This window comes from Columba livia, chromosome 5 (assembly GCF_036013475.1).
Source record: "Columba livia isolate bColLiv1 breed racing homer chromosome 5, bColLiv1.pat.W.v2, whole genome shotgun sequence".
NCBI lineage: Eukaryota > Metazoa > Chordata > Aves > Columbiformes > Columbidae > Columba > Columba livia.
Window position 1 is genome coordinate 6,581,357 of NC_088606.1, and position 23,937 is coordinate 6,605,293.

At 42.2% G+C, this 23,937-nt stretch overlaps 1 protein-coding gene across 10 annotated transcripts in view; it reads left to right on the forward strand.

Annotated features, from left to right (window-relative positions):
• MNAT1 (MNAT1 component of CDK activating kinase) overlaps nucleotides 1-23,937 on the forward strand; it is a 129,357-nt gene that overhangs the window by 14,942 nt on the left and 90,478 nt on the right. For 9 of the 10 annotated variants that reach the window (XM_065065833.1, XM_065065831.1, XM_065065827.1 and 6 more), the window contains exon 2: nucleotides 22,133-22,285. Coding sequence is in view for 5 of the 10 variants with exons in the window: in XM_065065827.1 (XP_064921899.1) it covers nucleotides 22,133-22,285 (153 nt within the window). In the remaining 5 variants the exon portion in view is untranslated. Of the gene's footprint in view, nucleotides 1-14,832; nucleotides 18,508-22,132; nucleotides 22,286-23,937 lie in introns of those variants that run through there. The other variant, XM_065065834.1, reaches the window with a different exon arrangement.

Here is a 23,937-nt window from a genome sequence, read left to right on the forward strand (position 1 = left end):
TCTTGCTTTCTAGTTCTCTTCTTGCGCACCAATTGTATAATTGGCAAACATGCAAGACAAATGCGATCTGAAAGCAATGATTCATTGAATATAATGGATCCTAATAACTTTATCTTACACCTAATTAGTCCAACATTTTATTTTAAAATCCATATGTTTTTTAGAGATAGTAAAACGATGCAAAGTTGCCTGAAGGAGAACTGCCCAACTTATTTCTATTGCATCTTTCCTTCACAAATATAGAAGCAGCTATATCATTGAAAATTTAATGAAGCTTTCATCAACATAATGCAGTGCCTCTGCATTCTCTGAAACGTATTCATATTTAATGAGCTTCTAATTTCAGGTAACAGGAACAACTGAATATAACCATAAATCTGATTTATTTGTGAACAGCGTGTCCCATGTCATTTACAGTTCGTAAAGTAGTCATTGATGACCAGGGTGGCAAAGCTCAGGTAGAGTTGGACATCTGAACATCTATTTAAATCAGCTTTTGACTGCATTGGGTAGTTTGCTGAAGAAATTTTGCCTCCGCTTTTTTTTTCTTCATAAAAATCAGCCTCAGAAAACTGCAATGACCTTAAAGCAATTAGGTGGTTGTCTGAGTGTCATATTTGAGTGTTTCATGGTTTGGTGTTTTTTGGTTTTCTTTTTAGCAAGCCTGAGGTTAATTCCTCAGTTAAAAAGTACAATAGTGGGAAAGTATTTTGGATGTGTGGGAGAGCTGGCAATACCGAACAAAATATAGAATTGTGTATAATTAATGACAGAAGATGGAAATAGTCTAGGGATAACTGTGAAAAGATCTTACTGCACTCTGGGCAGTCTCAAACTCTCTGAAGCATCAAGTTGCACTGCTTGGCTTGGCTGGAAGAAGCAACAAGGCTTGTTTTGCTCTTTCTTAGTTGGAGTGAATCGCAATGCTGAAAAGATGGTATTGTTTACCAAATTTTATGCAATAACACCTATGACTACATAATTATATTTTGAATTAGAAAACATTAACACTGAAACATTGTTTTCATCATGTGAAAATATTGTTCTATCTGCGTTATTTAATTTATGGTCCTTTTATTGTTTCTCATAATCATAATTGGCATTTACCCATTAATATTTAATTTGTGTTTTGGAGGTTAATTGCAGAAAAAGGCCATATATAATGTGATGCCATTGAACATAGAAACATAAAATTCAATAACCAGAATAATTTCTCTGCTGCACATAGTATTGCCTTTGTAATAATACAAAAGGCAATGTAGAGAATGGTATTCACCCCCTTTCTCGGCAGTATGCAATTTTCTATTTCATTTCGTAAGGAGTTTTAAAAAAGATCTTCATATAGTACCAAGAGAAAACTACACTTTCATGGCATATGTTGGCATCCCGGTTACTTTTAATTATTATTTTTTTTTTTTGGTGTTAATTTACTTGGAGCATTACACTAGTGGGTTTAATCAGGATGTTTTCACACTTTTTTTTTTAACCCAACTTTTTATGCATATTTTAGCAGCCTCACAAGTGGAGCACTATACGCTGAGCATATTGTCATAGAATAGTTTGGGTTGGGAGGGACTTTCCAAGCTCATCCAGTGCCACCCCTGCCATGAGTAGGGACATCTTCACCAGCTCAGGTTGCTCAGAGCCCCGTCCAGCCTGGCCTGGGATGTCTCCAGGGATGGTTCATCCACCACCTCTCTGGCCAACCTGGGCCAGGCTCTCACCACCCTCATGGGCAAAAATTATGTCGATATTGTTGCTGTTTCAGGTGCAGCACCCCTGAATTTTATTCACTCTTTAGCGGGGCTTAACACTTGATGTTCATGGTTTCCTCTCAGCGCAGACCAAGAGAAGTTGTGGGACTGGTATCTCTTGGAAGGTGGCAGCTTTGAAGCCGGTGTCCTCATAGTGTCCAGCCCTCCAAGTGCCACCAAGTACACAATGCTCTTTTACCTTCTGAATTCTTCCCTACCTGATTTTTAAGGCTTTCAGGGACTCTTTCTTTACTGGAAAAGGTCTGGCGTGGGCGAGTGAATCTGACATTTGCTGAAGTAGGAAAATGAATTAATTTGCTGTACTAGTGTGTTCCAGGCATTGCATGCTGGGCTGTGTCAGACGTGTCAGTGATAATACTTCCACTGTGTACTGACTCTATTTACTGAATGGATGATGACTAATTAAAAAAATACAAATTTCTAATTAAAATTCTTGTTTCCTAGCTATTTGGGATGCAGAGCAGTATAACAGCAGAATGGGTGAAAGAGTCATGTTAACAAGACTTTTTGAAAGATGAGCTCAGTTCATCAGATGCTTGAAGGCCAGCGTAGCATCACTCATGCAAGTAGCACACAGAAACAGTGAAGCTCCTCATGTGACACATGCTTATTACTATTTATTTTAATTTCTAAAACGCATACATCGGTTTTCCTGACAGTCGTTTTCCTGCCAAATAGTTTACTCAACATAGACAGTTGAAGATAAGTTGGTAGCAGTAGATTTGGAGTTTGTCCTAATGCAGTCACTTTTCATATTTGGCTTGAACTATTTGCAGCAGAAGCTGAAGGTGGTTATACGAGGGTGAGGTGGGGTTTTTCTAATTATTTACTTATTTAAATATTACCAGTTCAAAGGTCTTTGGTGGCTGTCCCTCGTGTTCTCCTGAGTGGCATCAGATATCTTGCCAGTCTCCAGCATTGACTTTTTTGAGGTCAGCTTTTGACTAGGGACTGTAATAAATATACCAGTCCGACTTCATTTCATGATGAGGTATTTTGTGCAAGTTCAGAGGGTTTAATTTAATAAAACTCTGTTTATTTTCTTTTCAGAATTTCTGCAGAATTTTTTTTTCCAGATTCTTTAAAGATAATTTGAGTATTTCTACCTGGACCTTCTTGAGAGATGTATGAATTGCATGTGAAAGCTACATTCCAGGCGTTGTTTTGGAGTTTAGCACCAAGAGGTTAGAAAATGTCAAAAAAATGATTCCTTGTTCAGTCTTAGCTTGGTTTCCCGGTGTATATCGTAGTGTACTATTATTGATGTAGAACCCTCTTTTTCATCTTGCAGAACCTGTTTTGTACCGTACACAGAGAATATTTCGATCAGTTGTTTTCTGGACGTTAGCAAGTGTATGTAATGAATAAGAGCGTCATTGATTTCTTCTGTTCGATAGCGCTTGGTGTCTCTGGATATAAAATCTTTTATGCTTAGGTATTTATCCTGTGGTATAAGAGCATTGCTAATTCTATCTTATGAGAAAAATAATAATGAATTTACATTTTTACGTGTTTTACAATTTAAGTGTGCTATAGGGGGAATATTAGGACTCTTTTCCCACCTGTCTTTATCTTCAAACACAGAACTGGCTTCCACAGCAAACCTCGAGAGCCCCTTAATGCAAAGTGTTAAACTTCAACTGTGCTGATTCTATGAATAGGTGTTGGGTATTTCAGAAGAAAAGGGTATTTGTGTCACTTAAGGTAATTACATTTCAGCTTTGCTCTGCAGCATGTTTTGGGATTTTTTTTTTGTAGAGGTTCTATTTTGTGTCACAACATTAAGCAAACAGATGACTCGTGATTTGCGCAACCGAGTGTTTTGGGCAGGTAATCCACTGGATCATCTCAGTGCTGCCACACAGATTAAAATAGAAGTTCTGGTCCTGAGGGAAAGGAAACTGGGTGTAAAAAGAAAGAGCAGAGTTTCAAAACAAGTGGGGTTATTAGGAGCATCGTGTGTTTTTGACCTTTTTCATAGAATCATTTCAGTTGGAAGAGACCCTCAGGATCATAGAGTCCAACCATAACCTAAATTTAGCACTAAACCATGTCCCTAAGAACCTCGTCTAAACACCTTTTAAACCCCTCCAGGGATGGTGACTCCACCGCTTCCCTGGGCAGCCTGTTCCAATGCCTGACAACCCTTTCCAGAAGAATTTTTTCCTAATATCCAATCTGAACCTCCCTGGTGCAACTTGAGGCCATTTCCTCTTGTCCTGTCACTTCTGACTTGGGAGAACAGCCCAACCCCCTCCATGCTACAACCTCCTTTCAAGTAGTTGTAGACAGCGATAAGGTCTTCCCCCAACCTCCTGTTCTTCAGGCTGAACAGCCCCAGCTCCCTCAGCCGCTCCCCATCACACTTGTGCTCCAGACCCCTCACCAGCTTCATCACCTCCTCTGCACTCTCTCCAGTATTTCAGTATCTTTCTTATGATGAGGGGCCCAAAACTGAACACAAGATGCAAGGTGCAGCCTCACCAGCACCGAGTACAGTGGCACAATCACTTCTCTAGTCCTTCTCCACCCCATTGATTAATTCCTCTTGTGCTTTATTACGCAGTGTCACACGCAGTTATTATAGGTGGCACATCTGAGGGGCAGCAGCTGTGATGCCGGTACCGCTCCAGGGAGGGGATGGGGATATGCAGCAGCAAGACCTGTTTTGTCACCAGACAAAACCTGTTGTGCAGCTGCCCACTCTGGGTATCTTTTCCGTGGCTCCTCTGTGTTTTCTGAGAGACTTTGGCAGCCGTGCCCCTTCACATGCAGGTTGTGATTCAGCTTAAAAATGCACAGACAAAACCACAAGGGCTGTACTTTGCCAAGCACCTGTGACCGTGCCCTTTCAGTGGTATTGTTATTGCTTGCACTCAAAACATTATGACTCTTCCCGCACTCTGCTCCCAGCAAATACGGGCTTTGTCACTGACCTTGTTGGTGTAAAATGTCTTTATGCTTTGTACATGATGACATCAAACATCAGTGGTAGTATCTTTTATGTATAAAGGCAACAGGAAGAAAAGGCAAGCAGTTGCGTGGCAAAAACAAAGTAAATTAAAAAATAAGTCTCCATGGTTACTGCAGCTAATTGAAGCCCAGAGATTCCTGTGTCACATGCCTGTCCCATCCTTGTGTTCCTGCATCTTGTTTTGGTGCCGTGTGGTGAACCAGTTAATGGAGGGGATCTAGTTTAGGCTTTCAGACTGGTTATCAGCTGAATTGGCTCCTTGTGTGGCTCCCGGGCATGTGTGCTGTTGTACAGGCACTAGGACTTGAATGTGGGGTGGGAAACTATGGCAGCCGTGATATAAAAGTAGGATAAGCTACTGTAGGACTCGACTCTACCTTGTCCTTGTAGTAGCCATGTGTGATGCCAGCAAAAATAAACAAATACATCTCCATATTAGGTGTTCTGTGCTGCTTAGTTGATTGTTTCAGTGCTGTGCCAGGAGAGTGGCTGCCTTGGTAACATTCCTACAGCACGAAGTGGCCACGTAGGTGTGTGGCAGCCATGCAGAAAAAACCTTTGATCTCAGATGATCCCCCACAATTTCCCCAATACATACTGTGGGAGTTAATGTGTTTGTTTTAGCTGACAGCCTGAGCATGCAGAGACTCTGTTTTTCTTTTGCTCAAACACCGTATAGCTTGCATTTGGATTTAGCTTAAACAAATCGCAAGGAACTGTCTCTTCATGTTGTGTAAAGTTTATGTTCCTGAGAATAAAAGGATCACTTGTGGATTACTGGAAGTGTTGCAATTTTAAAAGAGCAATACTGGGAAGGATAAAACTTTCTCCTTGAGGTGGGGAGGGTTTTCAGATCTCTTACCATTTAGATCTTTAGATAGTCCTTTCAAATCTTGGGCAGTGGGATTTGATTTACAGTGCCTTTCTAGCACTGTCACCAGTGAGTGACAAGCTGGTACTCAGAAGGATGATCACTATGCAATATGGTACTTTGTATGAGTGATGGTTTTCATTTTGCATATTTCTTTTCTAAAAAAAAATGAAAGGGAAGATAATACAAAGCAAAATCTGTGTAGATGGTGGTGGGAATGACCATGAAGCAGATTTGATATTTGCATCACAACTGTCATCACCAAGCTGCTTTTGCTTGCTTAGTTTCTTGCCTTGTCTTTCACTGGAGCTTCAGGATGGGATGGGGAGTAACATTGATTTTAGAGCTTTGTGGAGTGTAGGCTTAAGCAATTGGTGATTTTATTTGTGGCTCTTAACCTCTATGCTGTTTTTGTTTTCCCCCTTGGAGCTGAGTAGGTTGTCTGCTGTCAGAGGTGTTTCTGCAGAATCGGAAAGCAGTAGCATGCATGCAAGTCATCTTTGTCCCCTGGCTTGGGAAGCCATCCCATAGCTTTGATCTGCAGTGTGTGCAGGTGGAAGAGAAGGACAAGGAGAAGTCATGTTCCCGTTAGCATCCGGAAAGTACTTTGTGTCCCTGGAGTGCTAAACTTGGGGTCTGTTCAAAGGATAATAGATGCCATACAGGTGAGTCAGCCTTTTGTGCTGAGGGCCAGGTGCTGGACTTATTTTCAGGCTGGCATGCTAGGACACACTCTGGCATTCATCGCGTTTGTAAACACTCCTCAAAGCTGAGGAAGGCTTTTGTCTTGGAACCGGTTTCCCTCAATGCTCTGGGAGTGACTGGCTTGACGCATTTTCCCCAGGTGGCATCAGCAGCCTATGAAATACAGAGGAAGCATTTCTGCTGTGTGACCTTTACAGCAGGGTGATCTTCAGGAAGGCCAACCAAGAGTGAGTGTCTTTTTATCTTTGGGACTTTGCCCAAATATATATACTTCTGACTCCAGAACAGGGAATGAAAGGCTCCATCTCTTGGACCTGTCCTTTGGGCAATGCAGTTCTTGTCCTAATTTTTCTACTATATGTGAATTTAACGGTTGACAAGTCATTCCTGCAGAACAAGAAAAAGAGAACTTTTATTTTAGTGGTGGAAAGATCCTTGTTGGCGTCGTCAAGTGGAACAGAGCAGGGTTATAGTCTGTTGTGCTGAGCTTTATGTCAAGTTTAGGCTCTCGCTTTTCTGACAGACTGTTAACGTTCCCCTTTGATAACCTATTGCTCCTTTATAGCCTTTGTTTTGGAGCAAAGACTTGAGAGTATTTGTAGCAAAGAACAATTGAAAAGTAGTTCCTAACGAGTTTTCCACAATATTTGGTGTAATTATGGCCTCCCTGCTAAGCTTGCTTGCGGAGAGGAACGTTGGGCAGTCCTAGATCCACACTATGTTGCTAGGGAAAGCAAAAACTCCAATTACATGGGAATTGTCTAATACATATATTAAGTGTTTTCTCAAGCGTCTGGATCTCTTGATTTTTCTGTTTTCCTTTCTGTGTAGCAGTTTTTCGTTTGTTTGCTCTCAGTAGGCCGTTGTGTTCAGGGGCCTGATCTTGCATACAGTCATGAACAGAGTTCTTGTTTACTGCTGATACCTGTGGGACTGTTCAAATAAATATATGAAGCTGAATCCAAGACCTCCTTGAAGCCCACTAATTATTGAAGGTTTGTTTCCCCTGCTTCCTTGAGACCTCTGTTCCCAGGGGCCATGAAGCCAGCTTGCCTCTCCTGTAGTAGCTGCCTGAAGGATTAGGCCAGATTTTTTTCATAGTAAAAAAAGACCTGAACATATTCACATTTTGACATGTTATGTCTGAGAATGGCCAAGCAACAGTTTACAGCTTATACACACATTTTTAACTTGCCTATGATGAAGTATTGAGTTTTAACATGCCTCTTAAATGGGTATCTTGGGGATGGAAAAACTTACTTAATTGTATATTGTCAAAAACAAAGAACTTCTTTTGGCATGGCGGTTTAATGGACCATTTAGCTTCACTTGAATCTGGTTTTGCTAAAAGTTGCTGAGCAGAACTCCTGGGTTTGTCTTTGGCTGTCAGCTGCTTGCTGTGTAGGTGGGGGTACAATGCAGGTGCTGGTGGCGCTTTGAGCTGTTTGACTTTGTGCCTGGGGTGCGAATTACTGCCTAGCCAGCAGAACCAAAACATACCATTATCTTATTAGCGCAGGCACATCTTTATGCAATTAAACCGCATTATGTTTAAGCTGCCTCTATGATACACATTCCCGCAGTTTTAACACTTTATCATTTAAAGCCTATGAGAATTTGACTGAGATTTAATTCCACCTATACAGTCTGGGGAGCAGTTGGGTGTGATTGTATCTGAGTGGTTGAGGGCGGCTGTCCTGAGAGTGGTGAAATCAGTGTTGTCAAGGTCTTCAGCAACCAGATAGGAGGGAATGACCAGCAGGAGATACTCCTGTGTGGGGGAGACAGTTTTTCTTCCATGGGAGCACTTTCATGTAAAAGGTAAAAATTGATCATCTTGGTATTCGGTTGAATTAAATTTACATAAGGGTCAATCAGCAAGGAAGTTCCTTCAGAGTGTTTAATAATGCTGATTTCTGCAGTTCCTAAAGAAAACCTAGTTTCACAGGTGCCTCAGTTCCATTGTTTGAAAGTTTTGCAGCCAAGTACTTGGCTGTTCTGGAAGCTGTAATATAAATTGCTACTAGAGGTGATATTTTGGGGTGGATTATTTTTTTGAGTAAGCAAATACGTCTTCAAACCATCTGAGTCATGTATTCTATTTTTTAATAGAAAATGATTTTTGAAGACTCAGCATGTCGTGATGGTGATACAGCACAAAGCATAAGGTGACATGTAAAGGCCTCCTAAAAGGTGGGATGAGAATGGAGAGCATTACATACATCCCTACGATCACTGAATTAATTGAGACATTAATTTCTGATGACCCCATCAGCCCTCGTTGGCAAGTGCCATAGGGTAGGGTGATGGTTCCAGTTTTGGGGCTGACATCCCCCCTGCCCCAGTTAACCAGATGGGAATGGTTGGGCAGCAGGTAATAATTGTGCTTCACCAGTACAAAGGTGCGTTGTTTCTGTGCTGGGTTAACTTTCTACGTTGGGTTCAGGTCATACTGCAGTGGGTGTCACCAAACTTGTTTTACAGGGTTTTGCAGAGAAAACACCCACTGTCGTGTTTTCTGCCCTAGGTAGGCTGATAGGCTGTAAGTGCAAAAAGCTGTTTGTAGTTGCTTTTCAAATATTTCTGTTGCACAATGGCACCGTCAGTCATGAACCGCAGCCTGTGCTGGTTACAGGATTCTTTTCAGGTTTAATTGTTGGGTGTGTGATAGCTGCAACAACCAGGGTGCAATCTTCAGTATCTACAACCAGTCTTTCAAATCTGAAAAACTGCAGTTTCACACAACACTTCTGAAAACTGGTCCCCAAGCCCTGCTGGAAAGAGCCTTGTTTGCCCAGGTTGTCCCTGTTGGCCATCAAGGACAGACTGTGCATTAAGCTTGCAGGATTGAGCCCAATAACTCATAACAATATGTAGTTCCATCAAATGGTGAGAGTAGATAATTCACAGTCTGGGATCTCCGTAGAGATTAGTTTTTCAGCAGAGAAAATTTAATCTTTTGCACATATGCAGTTTGCTTTGGCCAAGAAAGCTAAAGGTGCTTGGTGTTAAATGGGCACCTGTGAAATGTCAGCAATTGGAGGCGTCTCTGTTTTCTGAAGAACTGATCCTTGGCTTTTTTGGGTTTCTTTAACGTGTCCCCCAATCTGTTGGTCATCTTGGAATTCACTTTCTTGGAGGGTCTGCACAATCAAAAATTCACTTAACAAATGGATATTTTGATTTTGGGGGGTTGAAGAAGAAATCCTGTCATTGTCTGTCATAAGCTTATTAGAATGAGGCTAGGAGCATACACCAAGGATAAAATTCTGTGCTCAAAGGCTCTCAGCCTTCCTATGAATATGCACTCAAGGGTATACTCTCCTGATTTGTTTTAATTTGGCTGCTTTTGTGGCACAAGATAATATCAAGCGTTTATTGTGTGTGATTTATATGCATAAGGAAAACACTTTTCACTGTTTCTCAGACCAGGAACAATGTTCTTTACACGTGGCTTTAATATAGCTGTTGTGAGCCTAAATAAATGCTGCTTTGGAATATGCACACAGATCCCGTATAATTATGGAGCAGTGTGGTGTTTATGAGAGAACCTGCAGCATTGTCAAATGCTTCTCAGCTGATGTTTGGAGAAAACAGATAAGCTCGAGTATTGTCTGGAACTGATCATCTGAATCTTGGGCCAGATCTCCGTTTCCTTACTGGTTTTCAATGGTTCTTAATCGGTGGGACTAGTGGGTTTTGGTGCCACGCAGCGTGAGGCCGTGGCCATGGGTAGAGGTGGGTTTTTGGTTGTCTGGAGTAGTGAATGGGAATTCTGAGAAGTTTTTTGTCAGTTAACATAATGCAGAGATAGAAATGAGCAAAAATATTTGCAAAATGAGTAAGTTGGACCGGTTTTGCCGAGGGTGGCAGGTGGGGTTTATGCTAAAACAGGCCTTCAAAAATCCGTCTTCCAAGCTATTTCTGCACACAAATAATGAGCCACACACAAATGCCTGACAGATCTGTGCTCAGAGTTTGGTGTTTATGTGTGGGAGGAACCTCACATAATGAAGAACAGATTTGTGGAGGTTTATCTGACTCTGAATTAGTTGACAACAGTTTGATCGTGATCAGCTTCCCAATGCGGGGAGGTGGCTCTGGGTCCCCCTGCCCGTGTCCTCTGCCGCCTCTTGTCCCTGTTCTGTGTTCACTGCAGAGTAACTACCCTGGGTGTTCTGTTTTCTATGGTTGGTGGTGTAATGAGTACTGATACAAGTACAAACAACATAACATGTTTTACTAAAATATTTATTTTGCTTTTGTCTTTTTGATCCTCCATTAATGCATGTTGTCTTGCTTCTTGCTCCCACATTGTAAAACCAATTCTTACCGTTTCTCCTACTAACAAATACAAAAAGAATGAATATGCAGAGTGAATTTTCATTGTGATCAAATTGTTCGAAGTGTGCCGCAACTTTGGGAGAACACTTTGTGTTACCTTGTTGGTAACAACCTGTGAAGGCACCTCCAACTTCACTGAAATAAAGCTGGGGTTTTGTTCCGTCCAATGTGTAGGGAATGGTTAAGGTGCCAGCATAGCTAATGAAGGGCTGACATGTGTCCTCCTTATTTTTAGCACCTAAGAGAAGTTGTGTTGAATGTGACCTTAAATTTTACCTTCAAAAAGTTTACGTGATGTCCACCAACTGCTTTAATGTACTGAAACAGCAATTGCTGTTTATTTTTAAGCATTTTTTTAATGATTAAATTTACAAAGCAGAAGTTTTAAGTAGATCAGGATCTCTGCCACCCTTAACAAGGAAATTGCAATTTGACCTGTTCAATGACCAACATGGGATAGGGGGAGGAGGTTTTGGTGTGTTTTTCCTTTCTTTTTTAATAAGTCAAAACGTATTTGTTTCTGAGGTTGTTTCACTAGTGACGTGTTGTATATTGTAGGGTATTTCAAGACGTCTGAGATATTTATCAAGCTGTGTCCCACCAAGAATGTAATTTTAAGGTCTCCACTGTTTATTAAGCACAGTCTATATTTTATCTCATGCTGAGAAAAGATGTGATAATGGTTGTTTAGGGATTATGTGAAAATGGAGTGAGGAATGACCCTTAAAAATGGGTAGGAAGTGAGAGATTCCCAAATGAGACTTGGGAGGTGGAGAAACTGTTTGAATTGCTACTGTTGGGATTTTCTAATGAATATCTCCCTTGCATTTATCCTGGTGAAATAAAGAAGCTTTTTCAAGAAAATGCAATAAAATCTGCTGGCTTACAGAAACTAAAACTAAACCTGTAACTCTAGGAACTTGCCTTTCTTAGTGCTGCCGTTTCAGCGTGAGAAGGTGCCTGTGATGCTAAAGATCATTAGCGGATCAAAAGTGCCAGCTCTTGGAAGTGATACGGCACAAATGAACTTATTTTAGGTACGAGGACAGCATGCACGCTCCTCAACCAGCGATCCCCTGCAACAAGAGATGCCTCACTTGGGTTTGGGTTCATTCTTTACTTCTCTTTTAACGTTTTTAGCTTACAAAACAAAATAAACTTGTCAAATGTTCAGGGCAGATGTTCAGCAGGTTCCTCTGCACAGTAACCCGTGGCAGGTGATGACCCCCTTGAATGCCTCCAGAGTAGGAGACTCCACAAGCCCTCTGGGCAGCCTGTTCCAGGCTCTGGCACCCTCACTGAGAAGAAGTTTCTTCTCAAGTTTAAATGAAACCTCCTGTGTTCCAGTTTGTACCCATTTCCCCTTGTCCTATCATTGGTTGTCACCCAGAAGAGCCTGGCTCCATCCTCCTGACACTCACCCTTTGCATATTTATAACCATTAATGAGTCACCCCTCAGTCTCCTCTTCTCCAGCTCCAGAGCCCCAGCTCCCTCAGCCTTTCCTCACACGGGAGATGCTCCACTCCCTTCAGCATCTTTGTTGCCCTGCACTGGACTCTCTCCAGCAGTTCCCTGTCCTGCTGGAACTGAGGGGCCCAGAACTGGACACAATATTCCAGGTGTGGTCTCACCAGGGCAGAGTAGAGGGGCAGGAGAACCTCTCTGGACCTACTGACCACCCCCCTTATAACACACCCCAGGTACCATTGGCCTTCCTGGCCACAAGGGCCCAGTGCTGGCTCATGGTCATCCTGCTGTCCCCCAGGGCCCCCAGGTCCCTTTCCCCTATGCTGCTCTCTAATACGTCATTCCCCAACTTATACTGGAACCTGGGGTTGTTCTTACCCAGATACAAGACTCTACACTTGCCCTTGTTATATTTCATTAAATTTTTCCCTGCCCAGCTCTCCAGCCTGTCCAGGTCTCTGATGGCAGCACAGCTTCCAGTGTCAGCCACTCCTCCCAGCTTGGTGTCATCAGCAAACTTGCTGACAGTGCGCTCTATTCCCTCATCCAAGTCATCGATGAATATATCAAATAGTACTGGTGCCCCTACTGACCCTTGAGGGATGTCCTAAGCTGTCTGAAGGCTGCAAGAAGTTTGGCTGCTGAACTTGTTGGGATCTGGAATTCACTTGAGGGTTCTCCTGTTTCCACTGGGAGAGCAGGTCTGCAAAGCTATGTAGGTATGTGGTGGTGTTTTCACAAGTACTAAACACAGCCCTTGTTCTCTTCATGCTTCAGCTTCTCCAGTGAATGAGTCTTCAACATGTCTGGCTTTCAAGACTTTCACAATAGTGCTTGATTTGCCTGGGATTTTATATTTGACAACTTCAACTTTCTCACCCTGGTTGCTCATTCCTCCCTTGGCTTTGCCCATTGCTGTGTGCCGGTACAAGTGTTTGTGACCTGTGTGGTGAACTAAATGGGAGAGTTCATCTGGCTGGAAAATAACTCGGGAAACAGCCATGTGGCCGCACAAATGGTTGTTTCTGGCCTGCAGGAGAGGACGGTGTACGGTGGTGCTGAGGCAAATTACAGCAGCAGCTTTGGCATTGGTGCTGGCTTAACATGTAGAAATAGAATTTTGGGTTTCCTGGGCTGCATATTTAAACTCCAGGTTCTTCAGACTTTTACTGCTCATGAGAATGGGACTTGGTGTCTTAACCTTTGAGGCTGATCACTCGTTTATGACAAGTTACAAAGAAACAGTTGATTTTCTTGTATCGTAAAACACTATTTATGCAGGAACTCCTCCATAGCATTTTGTTCTTTCAGTCTTTTCGAACCAAGGAAGCTTAACGGTAGAGAAGACAGTGCTTCACCACACATTGCTGTTTGAGCATTGATAGTATTTTCTAAGCTATCCAGAACATGGACAATGCAAGTATTGCTCCAGCAGACTTTTTTCTTTTAGCTGTTTTTAAGTGTGTGCACATACACCCACACTGTCTCTCTCTATTTGAATAGCATAAGAAACTGGACTGTGTACATTTCATGCTTCAAGTGAAATACAAACCTGTGCTCTTGGCAGAAGTTTGGCTCAGTTCCTCCCAAAAGCTGGGAGAGATGAGCCAGCACATGCAGGTCTTTGACAGGTACATTTCCAAGGCATCAGTAAAGGTTTTGATTTGAGAGAGTTTTAAACACTTGCATGTTTTCCATTGAGACCCCAAAACACTGTTGGTTTTAAGGAAAACCTTGATCAGGTGCCTGGTTCTTTTACAGATGGGTGTCTTATCAAATTTATCGTCTTACTTTCAGAGACTAGACGTGAAATACAGGAGTGTCTTGTGACAAGCCCTCAGTAATGTGGTCAGGATATCCCATCATGCCACAAATACCTTTTCAATATTATTTTCTATTTTGCCATGTAGCTGTATTTCCTTGTCTTGCTTCCACATGCTATTGTTGCACTGTAAAACACATTGAAAGTACAGAACAGAAGGTAGAAGCTTTGGTTTGGGGCAAGTAAAAGATTTGTCCTGACTATTTTGGGTCCACAAAGCATTTATTTTCTTTTGTCTGTGTTGTTGTTGTTTGTTTTTTTGTGTGTTTTTTTTTCTCCAGTGTGATTTCTGGTGTGTGCAGATGTTTTGTAAGACTAAGTAAGTGAATGCTTAAATTATCTGAGTTAGTAAGAGCTGTCAGCTCTGGGGGCAGTTCAGCCCCTGCCATAGAAGTTTCTCCTCATATTCAGATGGAACCTCCTGTGCTTTAGTCTGTGCCCGTTGCCCCTCACCCTGTCACTGGGCACCACTGAAAGGAGTCTGGTCCATCCTCTTGACACCCGCCCTTGAGATATTGATAAACATTGATGAGATCCCCTCTCAGCTTCTCTTCTCCAGGCTGGACAGCCCCAGCTCTCTCAGTCTCTCCTCATAAGAAAGGTGCTTCAGACCCCCAGTTACCTTTGTAGCCCACTGCTGGACTCCCTCCAGTAATTTCTTGTCCTTGTTAAACTGGGGAGCCCAGAACTGGATGCAGTTCTCCAGCTGCGGCCTCACCAGGGCAGAGCAGAGGGGGAGGAACAACCTCCCTCGGCCTGCTGGTCACACTATTCTTAATGCACCCCAGGGACCATTTGCCTTTTTGGCCACAAGCGCATATTGTTGACTTGTGGTCAACCTGTTGTCCACCAGGACTCCCAAGTCCTTCTCTGCAGAGCTGCTTTCCAGCAGGTCTGCCCCTAACCTGTACTGGTACCTGGGGTTGTTCCTCCAGGTGCAGGACCCTTCACTTGCCTTTGTTGAATTTCTTTGTGTTCTCTGCTGAGTCCTCCAGCCTGTCCAGGTCTCACTGAATGGCAGCACAGCCTTCTGCTGTATCAACCACTCCTCCCAGTTTCATATCATACCTCCCATTTTGTATAATTCATATCATGGCAAAGGACTTTCCCATGGGGTAACAAGACCTTCTCACTCTCTACAACTACCTGCAAAGAGGTTGTAGCATGGAGGGTGTTGGTCTGTTCTCCCAAGTAGCAAGTGATAGGATGAGAGGAAATGGCCTCAAGTTGCACCAGGGGAGGTTCAGACTGGATATTAGGAAAAAAATTCTTTACGGAAGGGATTGTCAGGCTTTGGAACAGGCTGCCCAGGGCAGTGGTGGAGTCACCATCCCTGGAGGGGTTTGAAAGATGCAGAGATGAGGCTCTTAGGGACATGGTTTAGTGCTAGATTTAGGTTAAGTTATGGTTTGACTCGATCTTGAGGGTCTCTTCCAACCAAAATGATTCTATGTTTCAAAATGGATATAGAAGGAGAAGGGAGCAATGGGTCTTGTGCCGAGTTTGGTGTGAGATCTGAAATTTGTTAACAGTAAGTGTGTTTGTCTTGTGAGACAACGGGCAATGTTGAGCTGGATCATGTCTAAAAAAAGTGCACTTTTTGCACTTTATCCAGACATGGAAAGTTTCTGTAATTGTATCTTAAGTTCAGGTGTGCTATGGCAGCTGCTAATCCTGATAGTTACCCAATTTGGTGTTTGTTGAGAACCCTGAAAACTTGCAAGGGTTCTTATTCAAAGAGAATAAAGCATAATAAAAGGGTTATTGACATAGCTGAATTATTATTTTAGTGCATGTGTTTGCCCAGTAGACTGTAATGGATTTGAAGTAGTTGTTCTGGTACACTGGGTAAATTCTGGGTCAATTTTGGTATGCCTAGTTGTTGTGAAAGCACTTTATTTCTCAATGCCACACAGCTGCTCTTGAAGTGTCAGGAATTGGCCTGTCAAGTGTTGGCCTGTTGTTTGACCAAATTGACATAATTGTACTGTAAGACATGTTTTTTGGGATTATGTGCTTAATTGACTAGGCAGCAGTATCTCATAAAGAACCACTTTTATTTAAATACCTGTAGAAATATATTTATCTATACTGTCCAGAGTTAATACTATAAAAGGCTCTTTTTTGGTTGTTGTTGTTCTAGGAAAAAATAAAAGGCTCCTCTATACTGGATAAATTTGAGTTAAGTTTCAGCTTGCTGCGAACTCTTGTCAGGTCCAAGCCACTTGAAATGGTTTTGTAATGGAGATGTTGAAACACAATGGGTGGTGGAAATGTTTCTGTTTCTTATTAATCGACTCAGTATGTCTTTTTTTCCTTAAAATGCCAGTCATTCAAGGCTGTAGTTCAACCACTACCTGCTCTGCTTTCTTTCTGATGCGTGCAGTTGAGATGAACTGGTCTGCGTATCGGGGTATGTTTATGAGTATTTGGAAAAAAAGGGTTAATTGTGGCTGAGTGTCTCCTACATTTTTGAGATGTCTGGGCTCATTTAACCTCCTCCTTTCTGCATCATAGAGCAGAACTCGTCTGACAGAACGAAAATGAACCAAAGTGCGTGTGCTCATCCTGTTCCCAAAAGACATAAGTCGTTTCAAAGAAGGATTGTATGCTCAGCAGCTTGGCAGATGATGCTGAGAATTGACATAATACAGATATAGGCAGAGTATTAGAGTCTTGTTTTTTGGTTTTGTTGTTTACAGGAGGGGTTAAGATCAGCTCTCTGGAGTCTCAATACTTTGGAGGAAGAAAATGTTAGTGAAGTAATCTCGGAGATTTCGTTTTGCAGCACATGTTGCTGTGGGCTGAACAGAGGGGAGCTGCAGACAACTGAAGATAACTTATCAACAGTGTTTAAAACCCAAAAAAAATACCATCTGTTGATTGGTAGTTGTGATTTCTGTCTGAAACCCGAGATACGTCTTATTGCCATAATGAGCGGTAATCTCTCCGTGGTTTGTGGGCTGCTGTGAGACCTGTTTATTTACTGCTTGAAGTCAAACCTCTTGTGGGTGTTTCGTCCAAATAAGGTTTTGAGAGCATTCTGAAGTTGTCTCCTTACACAGTGAGAATAGCAAATCCCCATTGCTGGGACTTCAGAGTCTGAACGGAGAGGAGAGGGAAAGAGCATTTGGGATCATTTCCTCCCAGCTCCCTCCTGTATTTGGCGGACAAGGAAGAGATGGCCCAGAACACACAGGCAGCTGCTTCTGTGTGTACTTGAATGAGGATTTCTGAACTCCTGAAGCTGAAGTGCAACAAGGAAAAGACTTATTTTTGTCCCAACCTCCCTACTCATCTGGGAGCTACTAGTCTTGTAAGCTCCTTTATTCTGAGGCTCTTTGTGTTGTTGCGTTCATGCTTTGTTCTCTTCCCTCAGTTTTTGATCCCTAACCTGTAGCATGGGAAAAAATTGCTTTTGCTCAGCTCCCTTAGCTTTTTGGATCACATAAATCGTCGCTGCTGTGGGTTCGAGGGAGAACTTTCCTTCTAGACCGTGCCTATTAGTCCAGCAGCCTGGAAAATAAACCTGCAATGGTCAACTGCAAAGGGGAGACGGACCCTGGGCTGTGTAGCAGAAACCAATGTGGGTTATGAGGACTCGTTGTGTGTACAGAAGGTTGTGAAATAAACAGGTTTGACAGCAGCTCATTCCAAATTGGCTTGTTCTTGTGTCAGTTCAAGAATCTCCGTACAAGAACACAAAATTGTCTAACCCAAGCTAAGCAAAAAACCCTGTGAATGTTTCTAGAAGCAACTTTTATTTAAAAATCTAGCTATCTTTCTGTGAGCTTTCTCATGTGTGTGTTTTCATGGGTTTTTAATGTTCCCTCTCCATAAATCAAGAGTCATTCCATTTCTGTAAGTAAATATCTCTCTGACATCAGAATTGAGGAACAAGTGAAAACACATCTTTTTTTGCTCATTCTTTCCCCTCCATTTGTTTGCGATTCAGGTCTTGGCTATATGTTGAGGGCTGTATTTTTAATCTAAACTGTTTTTTCCATAGTAGAGAGGATAATTTGTTAGGCATGTAATTTAAATAGGAGAAACACCTTGGTTATAACAGCTGAAGAAGAGGGGCTGAGAGATTCTAAACATTTGATACTGTTTAATAAGTATATTTACTAAAAATACCCATTCTAAAGAAGGGTAGTAACTCATTCCGTAGTATTCCTAATCACCAGTAAAAGCTACAAAGATGCTTTTATTTTCTGAACTGATAAATGGCCATATATCTCAAGTCCTGCAAATTTTTGCTATGCTTGGCAGAATCTAAAATATTAAAAGAAAGAATATCTTGTACTCCCGCTTGTGAAAATAGATCTTTATTCGGTTCTGTTTGCTCTCTTGCCAGCCAAACTAGAAAAGTTAGCAGCACCATCAGACTATGGTAACGTCATGAGCCGTTTCCATCCATTCCCTGTCCACAGGCGTTGATTCCTTATCTGCCGTCATCTCTCCATGAAGTGCATGTGTGGGGAATGCAGGACTGGGCACAAATCTTGTACCCTTTGAAGACACTTTGTCCAAAACAAACAGTTCCAGTAAGTGTAATTTAGTAGATTAGTATCTAACAGTCTTCTGGAGAGGAACCTCTGCTTATTTTCTGCATCATACCAAAAGCATTTTTAGTATGAACCTGATCCTGAAGTCCTTGAACAATGACATAAGGTCACACTGTGCTATTTGTGTATTGATAGTGCCAAGCTGTCTAGATGCTTTATTATTTGCTTTCCTCAAAAATGTAGCATTTTTCTAGACTGCTTAGAGACTGAGCCACTTGTTTAATATTTCATGGGAATGGAAGAACAAGACAGAACAAACCAGTGCCCATGGCAATGAAAATGAGCATACTGCTGTTTATTATCTTCGTGTAGAAGACCGGGAGACGTTATTATTCCTGGAGGTGTTGTGATTGCTTTCATTGGTGGCATTACTAATAGTCTTCCCCTGTTGTCTGTGCATATGTAGCTCCCTGGGTGTTTTCTATTGATATCTTCATCTGCATTACCTATTTCCAGGAGACAAACTTAAATCCAAACGGTAATGAAAGATTTTAGTGACTGTGTGAAATGCAATACGGGTCACAGAGGCTGTACAGCCTCACTGTGAAGAGGAGAATTGGCAGTATCACATCCTGAGCGTGTTTGGACCTCACCTGAAGCTGTTGTCTTCAGATACATTCAATTTTGAACAGAAGTATGGACTTGACTTAAGCATGAACATCTGTCATTGTTAGTTTATGTAGATAGCATGTATGCATATATAATACATATATGCATATTAAAAATGGCTGATTTAAGGGTCCTAATTTAAGAAGATCTGTGGCCACCTGTTTTGGCCATGATTTGCAGGGGAGTTAAGCAGGTGTTTCGGTGCTTTGCTTCTTTGGGGAGAGCTATGTATGATGTGTTGGCCAATTAAAAATGCACTGAGTGATATCCTGCTTCTGTAGTCTGCCTGTCCTTACGCTAAGACAAGTGCAGGAGTGTTGGACTTGCCAAGAAATGGAAAGATCACCTGAACTGGTGTGGTCTGTGTCCATGAGGGAGCTCTGCAGTGCCAGCTGTGTGTTGGGGTGTCCCCCTGTGCTGCCCAGGATGTCTGATGGCTGCATGGGTTGGGTACCTTTGGTGAAATCATAGGAATTGTTGCATCTCTTAAAGAGAAAAAAATCATGCTGTATGTACAGTATGAGGTAAATTTTTTTCAAGTCATGTTTTGAAAATGCAGTTTCAAGCCATGAAATAATTTATTAAATCTGTCTTCCTTGAATCCTGCTTTCCTGGTATTTATATACACTCTGATTTTGGTCTGCAGCAAAACCGAAAGAACTCGTTTGGGAGGGATTTGGGGGATGGTTGTTTTTCTTCCTCAAGAATCAGGTGGAAATGTGTGACCGAACATGTTTGCCATCGCTGGGAAAGCAGCTGCGTTTTTGGGGCGGCAAGAATGACAGACCTGCTAGCGAGTAAGCTCGGGATCTAACTGTGTGTGTTTATCTGTCCGGAGCTGGAGGGGAGGCAGGATTTGGGCAGAGCCCAGGTCTGCCCTTCACATGCCCCATATAACCCTTTCTGAATTCAGAAGGAATCATCTCTGAATAAATACAAGGGTGGATGTGCATGGGGGAGTAAGAAGGTGATTGCCTGATGTGGGATTCCCATAGTGAGACATTGACTCATTTTTTTGGTATACAAAGCTATTTTCCAGCCTCAGAAACACTGGTCCCAGTTTGGGAAGGCACTGAAAACACTTGTATCGAGTGCTTTTCCAAGGAGGGATTTTTTTTCTATATAGTCAAGTCCTGTGTGAACTTGAAATGCCTTTGATTTAGGGAAGGGATGGGGGGGGGGGCATGAGGTAGTTTCAGGTGCTGCTGTCGGTGCGTAATATTTTGCACACGGGGACCCTGTTTTGTTGGTCCTTAGGCAATTCCATGATAAAACAAAATGATACAAACACCTGCACTTGGAGCCACCTGCCGAGTTCTGCAGCTTCACGCTCCCTTTTCTATAACTTTAAAATATGAAGGAGGATTATTGATTGTTTTTGTTGTTTGTTTTCTGCTCTTTAGTTGCTGTGTTGAGAGAGACTTATAAACAGCACGAGCTGCTAAAATGGAGACAGTGAATCCGTCCTTCTGTCCCGGGCTGTTGCTGCACAGACAGGTTGGGGAGGAAGGAGAAAACCCTTTCCCTGCCTTTCCTTCTCTCTTGCAGTTAGTGTTGCTTCTCCCATGCTGATGAGCTAAATTCTTTTCATAAAGAAGCACAGTTTTTGAGTTGATATCCCAATAACTTGGGAATTTAAGGCCTAGTGTGCTAAAAAGTTTGATCTTTCCCTTCTCAGATAAACTGTCCTTACATGTGCTTGGTTTTTTAACTACTGGAATTCTGGAGCAGGAAAACGTCCAAATAAATTCAAGGTTTCCTCTTGAACATTGGCAGCTGCTGTGGAAGATGCATTTTGAAACTGTAGTTTTACTTGTGTTTAAAAAACACAACAAACCTTTTTTTTTTTTTTTCAATTGTAAGACACAATTGCATTTGTTTTTCACCTTCTAATCTAGAAAACAGCAGCTGGGTTTAACTGGTTGGCTCCAGCTATAGCTCTGCCTCTGTGAGCACTGGAACCAGTTCAGTTGGGGATAGGTCAGCAGGGTGAAGGTTTTGCTGAAGATCCTTCGTCACCATGTCGGTGTTGTTTCTCTTAACCTGTTTAACTTCAGTGCTGGGTTTGTGAAGGTACAATACAGCTTAGCCCTCCACGTACAACTGTTTTGACTTCAGGATCCCAAAGCTATAAATAGGCACCCTCTTGCCTCCCAGCAGTAGGAAATGACTGCAGCAGGTGTTGTCCTCTGCTAGAAGTTTGCACATGATTAGTATCCAAGACCTTTTTTTAAAATGGGTTTTCTTGTTGTGAGCTCTTCCTTTATCAGCTGCCAACTCGACTGGTCAGCAAGTGTCTTGTTAAAACCTGAAATCTTCATTAAGACAAAAGAAGTAAAACCAGGAAGGTATTTTTGGTTTATTGCTGTGCGGCCTCTGTGCACAATATATTTTATGTGCAATTTAAAAAGTATTAACAGAAGGCACTGGAGAGCTGCGTAACGCTAGTCACTGGTTAAAATGGTATTTTTATTCTTTTAGCTTTGTGGGGCTGGGGTTTAGCTCAGGTTTGTTGTTGGCAGATGCTTGGGAGGCTCTGGGCAAGATTTGGTATCGCTGCTTGTGCTGAATAGCACCTTGTGCTGTGGATGGCATCGTGAAAATAAACAGGGCTCTTTGTGCGGCAAGGTGCTCACACATAAGGATATTGCAGTATGGTCCACGTGAAATGAGTTTAATGGTGTCAATAAACAATCTTCCCCTTGACACAAACCCCATCATTGTGTTTGGATTAACTTTGGCTCAGCAAAGAGGCCGAGTTGTTTGGGCAGGGAGAATAAATGTGTTTGTGCTGCTGAGATGGTTTCCTCTCAGCCGGGGTGGAGAGCCCTTGTCTCCTCACCGCTGTCACGTGTTGAAGAAACAGTGAAATCAAGGGCAGATAAGCTGTGTATTTATAGTACATGTATAAACAAAAAAAGGGGGGACAATCCTGTGTTTCAGTTGCTGTTTAACATCTTTCTGCCCCTTTTTCCTCCCTTCGTTTCTCCCGTAGATGCGAGAGCTGCGTGGATCTGCTGTTCGTGCGAGGGGCTGGGAACTGCCACGAGTGTGACACCCCCCTGCGCAAGAGCAACTTCAGAGTGCAGCTCTTTGAGGACCCTGCTGTCGACAAGGAAGTGGAAATTCGGAAGAAAGTGCTGAAAATGTGAGTATTGCCGGTTAAAGAACAGGAGGTGGATGTATTTGATGGATTGCTGTTTTTAAAAATCTACTTATTCCTCTAGTAGTACAGAGGAGTTTGTTTGGTTTTTTTTTAAGTGACAATCCATAAAACTTGACTCCATTTAACATGGAGAGATTTCAGAGAATCTGATTTTATGCAACAGCTGAGGACTGAATGCTCAGCTTGGCCTTGAGGGGTTTCTGCTTGGCTTTGGAAACTGTTGGATGTTTCAATGTGGCCTCCTTTGGCAAAGCCTTGCCCCTTAAATGGAGATGATTAGATATTGAGGACTACAGCTGCTTTCTCTTTGAGGGGGTAAACATGGGAGTGGGGCAAGAAACAGGACCTTGATTGTTTTGTTCCCTGGAGACCAGTTCTGAGAGTTGAAGGCCAGTTCCCTTCAAAATGCAAATGGACAAAAGAGCAGCTATGTTCACATTGTTTTCTACTTCACAGAGCAATTGTTAGTGGAAATGGTTCCTTATAAGTCTTGTGTTACTAGTCTGTCATGCAGATTTGAGAGCTCTTGAATTGAGATAAATGAGGTCTAAAATTGCATCTCACTCCTTGTGGCTGAGAAACAAGATTTTATAAGAATGCCAGTATTGGTAGAAGATGGTCTGGTGGTATCTAACAAACCTGGAGAGACTTATGTATGCAAAAATGAAGGTGCAGGTCAATTGTAAGCTTGGCAGCTTTGTTTAAAACTTAGTACAACACTAAATGAATCATATGATATTGCTGAGATGCGGAGAAATTGTGTTGTTGAATACCAAGATGCTGATGTGGAAAGTAGTAATAATTTTGATGTTTATTATAAAGTCTGCTGAAGTTAACAAAAGTCAAACTGGAATGGAGTCAACTTGGTTGACTAAACGTGGAATGAAGCGTAGTTGGAACAGAAAACAAAATGCTGGGCCCACTTGCATTTGCCAGATCAGTTTTTAGTAGGCAGAGAAAATGTCCCCAAATTGGAACTTGACCCAAGTTCTTTGGATTAGATTTTTGTACTCCTGAATGTATCTTGGTCAGCACAGCAGGCAGAATCTTAGCATTGTATTTTCTTGGTAAGAAAGCCTGCATGTCCTGACTTTAAGGCTGTCCATGGTCTAGCCAGTTGTCCCTTCATCTTTTGACTTTTTCCAGTTATCAAGAGTTGGATAAGTGAGTTCTGGAATGGCCTGTTGATGTGGAATAAGATAATTGCATAGAAGTTTGTTTGCTGCTGACACATGGTTTCTGTTGTTGGCACAAAGCCAAACTCCCTTTTCTGATACTTGTAGAAAAGCTTTTCTCTTGTGAGCATCCCTCTTGTCTCTGCCTTTGTTAACAGGTTTGTCGTGCTGAAGGGCCGGTTTGCAATTAGAATGTACTTGCCTCTGTGCTCCTGTTTACCTGTAACCCTGGGAAAGGAGTCAGCAAACAGTAGTCAAAGATCACACCCGTTTATGCCAGGCTGGCTCCTTTCCTTTGGAAAAAGCTCTTGTGTCTGCTTGTAAAGACTCTGTGCGTTGGTCGGTTGTGGGAGCCACAAAGCACATTGTTGATAAAACCAGGTCAGTCCTTAATACGCTTGCAGCAAGAGCCTGGTTGAATTGAAATTGCATCTTTGTGTGCTATATAAATACCCGTTT